The following is a 3,112-nucleotide window of genomic DNA, read 5'->3' as shown; positions in this document are numbered from 1 at the left end:
TACATAGAGTTTTGTGGGACAATAGAAGAAATAACATGAAGAGAAGTTAAGGGTTATAGAAAAACAAAGGCCTTTATTATGATTTTGAAAAAGAATATTCTCTTGTTGTTACTAGTTTTTCTGTTACATGATGAGGTAGAGGAGACATGGGAAAGAGGTGTCTTGTCATATATTTGAAGGTAAGCTGAAGACAAAGCCACCATTTTCCAGTGCCTACTACAGGATTTGGCTGAAATTATAGATGTGTGGTTTAAAAGGTTAATAATGGGAAGATAAATAAAGGTTCCAGTGCTATGCTTCTAGACACATATTAGTACAGTGAGCAGGGTACTGATTGGAGATGTCACTCTGTAAATATATTTCTCTTATTGGTTAAATGAATAAAGCTCCATTGGCCATCAGGAAAGCAAGATTGGCAGGAATAGGAGATAGGGAGGATTCTGGGAGAGGTAGTAGAGAGAAGTCAAGGTGTTGGATGTGAGAGAAGTAAGAGCTCTGAACCCTCTCTCCAGTAAGATAAGACCATGTGGAAACACTTGAATTGATAGAAATGAGTTAATATTCAAGATAGGACTAGCCAATAAAATATAGCCTTTGGCCAACAGATTTACAACTAATAGAATCTCTGTGTGTTATTTTGGGACTGGCGTGGCCCTGGGACCAGTTCTGGCCTTGGTAACAGGATACCACGTACTATTTGGAAATCTCTACTCTTGTATCCATATTGTAATTTGTTTAAAGACTTTGGAAGACACAGGAAAAAAAGTCGTGCTAGACTTTTCTAAAACAATGAGGATATCTATTCTAGGCATAGACAGAAGAGCCACACTGCTGCTGGTGAAATCGCTAGGAGAAGATGGAAAGATGAATGCCACCAGAAGATACTGAGACTTCCTGATGTGAATGATGCTATCTGACATAGAACTATAGGCTCTTTCTTGGAGCTCAATTGGATGAGGGTTAGAAAATAAAATTTATTGGTTGTAAGTCTCTTCCATGTGTGGCAGGAACCCTAAAAGGATAGTTAGTTTGGGCATATGAACACTACATGTCATCAGACTGACAAAGAGTTTCTAATTTTATTTTTTCTATATTAAAATTAGCACATCAATGCACTTGACAGAGACTGTAACTTATGAAAATGATATTCCATAACATGGTCTTAGGAACGTGCAGTAGTTATTTCAATTAGGAAAGAGTAGTATAAAATTTTCAGAAAACAAAGATGCTGTCAAAAGCCCCTAAACTAGATCAAGAAGTATGTCAAGATTATATGAACATGGGCATAGTCTTATTCAACCTTTTCAGTATTATTTTCCTGCATGTAGAAACAATATTATTTCTAATGTATTTTCTATTTCACAACTCAGTTATACATGTTTAGGAAGATTTAAAAGTGATAATTGTGATCTATTCATTTTTGCTAAGTCCACTTATCTTAGAGGTCACTCTTTCAGATAGAGTTGGCAATTCACTTAATTGAGAAGGGTCAGACACACAAAAAACAAATAATAGAAGTCTTTCTACCATATATATTTATTCTTTTAAAAGAGATAAGTAAATCTCAACCCAAAAGAGCCATTTCCACACACATAAAACATAATAAACTATAAGAAGATTTTGGAAGTGTTTGGAAAAACATGTAGAGGTGTGGGAGTTAACATCATGTTGATAGGCTCCAGGGCATCCCAGAATTTCTCCCTCCACAAATCCAAAAATTTTGGGTCCAGTCCTTCTTGATAATTGTTTGTAAATAACCATGAACTAACCCAAATTTCAAGATTTGACATGCATCATTGTCTCAAGGTATTTTTCTATCAAAACAATAGATAATACAATTTTTTTGCTAATGCAAACTATTATTTTATATCTGAAATGTTTTCTTTTGAAGCAACTTATTTAAAGCAAGTTTGACATCCTTATTCCTCAGGCTGTAGATTAATGGGTTCAGCATGGGTACAACAGTAGTATAAAATACAGATGACACTTTCCCTTGATCTTTGGAGCTGACTGATGATGGCTGAAAGTACATGAATCCCAGAGAGCCAAAGAAGAGAGCCACAGCAGAGATGTGGGAACTGCAGGTGCTGAAGGCTTTGAATCGGCTCTCAGTGGATCTCATGCGGATGATCCTGGCAATGATAAAACTGTAAGAGCTCAAGATGGTCAGGGTTGGAACACAGAAATTGAAAGCACTGAGGCAGAGAATTACTACCTCATTGACAAATGTACTAGAGCAGGAAAGTTGCAGCAATGGAAGAAGATCACAGAAGTAATGGTTTACGACATTGGCCTTGCAGAAATGCACTTGTAGCATGCAAACAGTGTGAATTGTGGCTTCTATGACACCTATACCATACACCCCACCTACCACCCAGGAACAGACTTGGTAAGACATAGTGACATTATAGAGCAAGGGATGGCAAATGGCAACATAGCGGTCATACGCCATTGCAGACAGCATGTAACACTCAGATATAACAAAGGCTATGAAGAAGTAGAGCTGAATCATGCATTCAGGGTAGGAAATGATGTTTTTCATTGCCACAAAGTTCACCAGCATTTTGGGGGTAACGACAGTGGAGTAACAGAGGTCAATGAAGGACAGACTGCTGAGGAAGAAGTACATGGGGGTGTGCAGGTGGGAGCTGAGCAGGATCAGGATGATCATTCCCAGGTTCCCCAGCACTGTGAGCAGGTAGATTCCAAGGAAGAGGAGGAACAGGGGCAGCTGCAGCTCTGGTTGGTCTGTTAACCCAGCAAGGATGAACTTAGTCACTCTGGAGTGATTGCCTTCAGACATTTCTTCCTGGAATCTCTTTGTAGGAAGTGAGAAAAAAGGTTGTTTATCACTTTGCACTTGACTTTCACATTGGATTCAAGTCCTTTTGTTCTGGTGTCTCCTGTTTGTAACAGTTCTTCATGCATGTTACCATTTAAAGACTTTAATGTGAACTATACAAATAAATATCTAACATATTCACATCTATCTGTATTCTATGAATACCTGAATAACAGATAATAAAAAACTCAATGTAGTTCTTTAACAACTTCTCATGTCTAGCTTATAAATATTTATTTATTTATTTATTCTTATTTTATATGAATTTAT

The 3,112-nt window shown here is 37.3% G+C and overlaps 1 protein-coding gene across 1 annotated transcript; it reads right to left on the bottom strand.

The window, feature by feature from the left end:
• Window positions 1-1,864: 1,864 nt before the first annotated feature.
• On the bottom strand, window positions 1,865-2,803 carry LOC127231315 (olfactory receptor 150). Its single transcript, XM_051196848.1, has one exon. The coding sequence runs from the start codon at window positions 2,801-2,803 to the stop codon at window positions 1,865-1,867; it is 939 nt and encodes a 312-aa protein (XP_051052805.1).
• Window positions 2,804-3,112: the final 309 nt, after the last annotated feature.

Source organism: Phodopus roborovskii, unplaced genomic scaffold (genome assembly GCF_943737965.1).
Source record: "Phodopus roborovskii unplaced genomic scaffold, PHOROB, whole genome shotgun sequence".
Classification (NCBI taxonomy): Eukaryota; Metazoa; Chordata; class Mammalia; order Rodentia; family Cricetidae; genus Phodopus; species Phodopus roborovskii.
The sequence above is the reverse complement of the archived record's forward strand: the minus strand, read 5'-3'. Positions and strand labels throughout refer to the sequence as shown.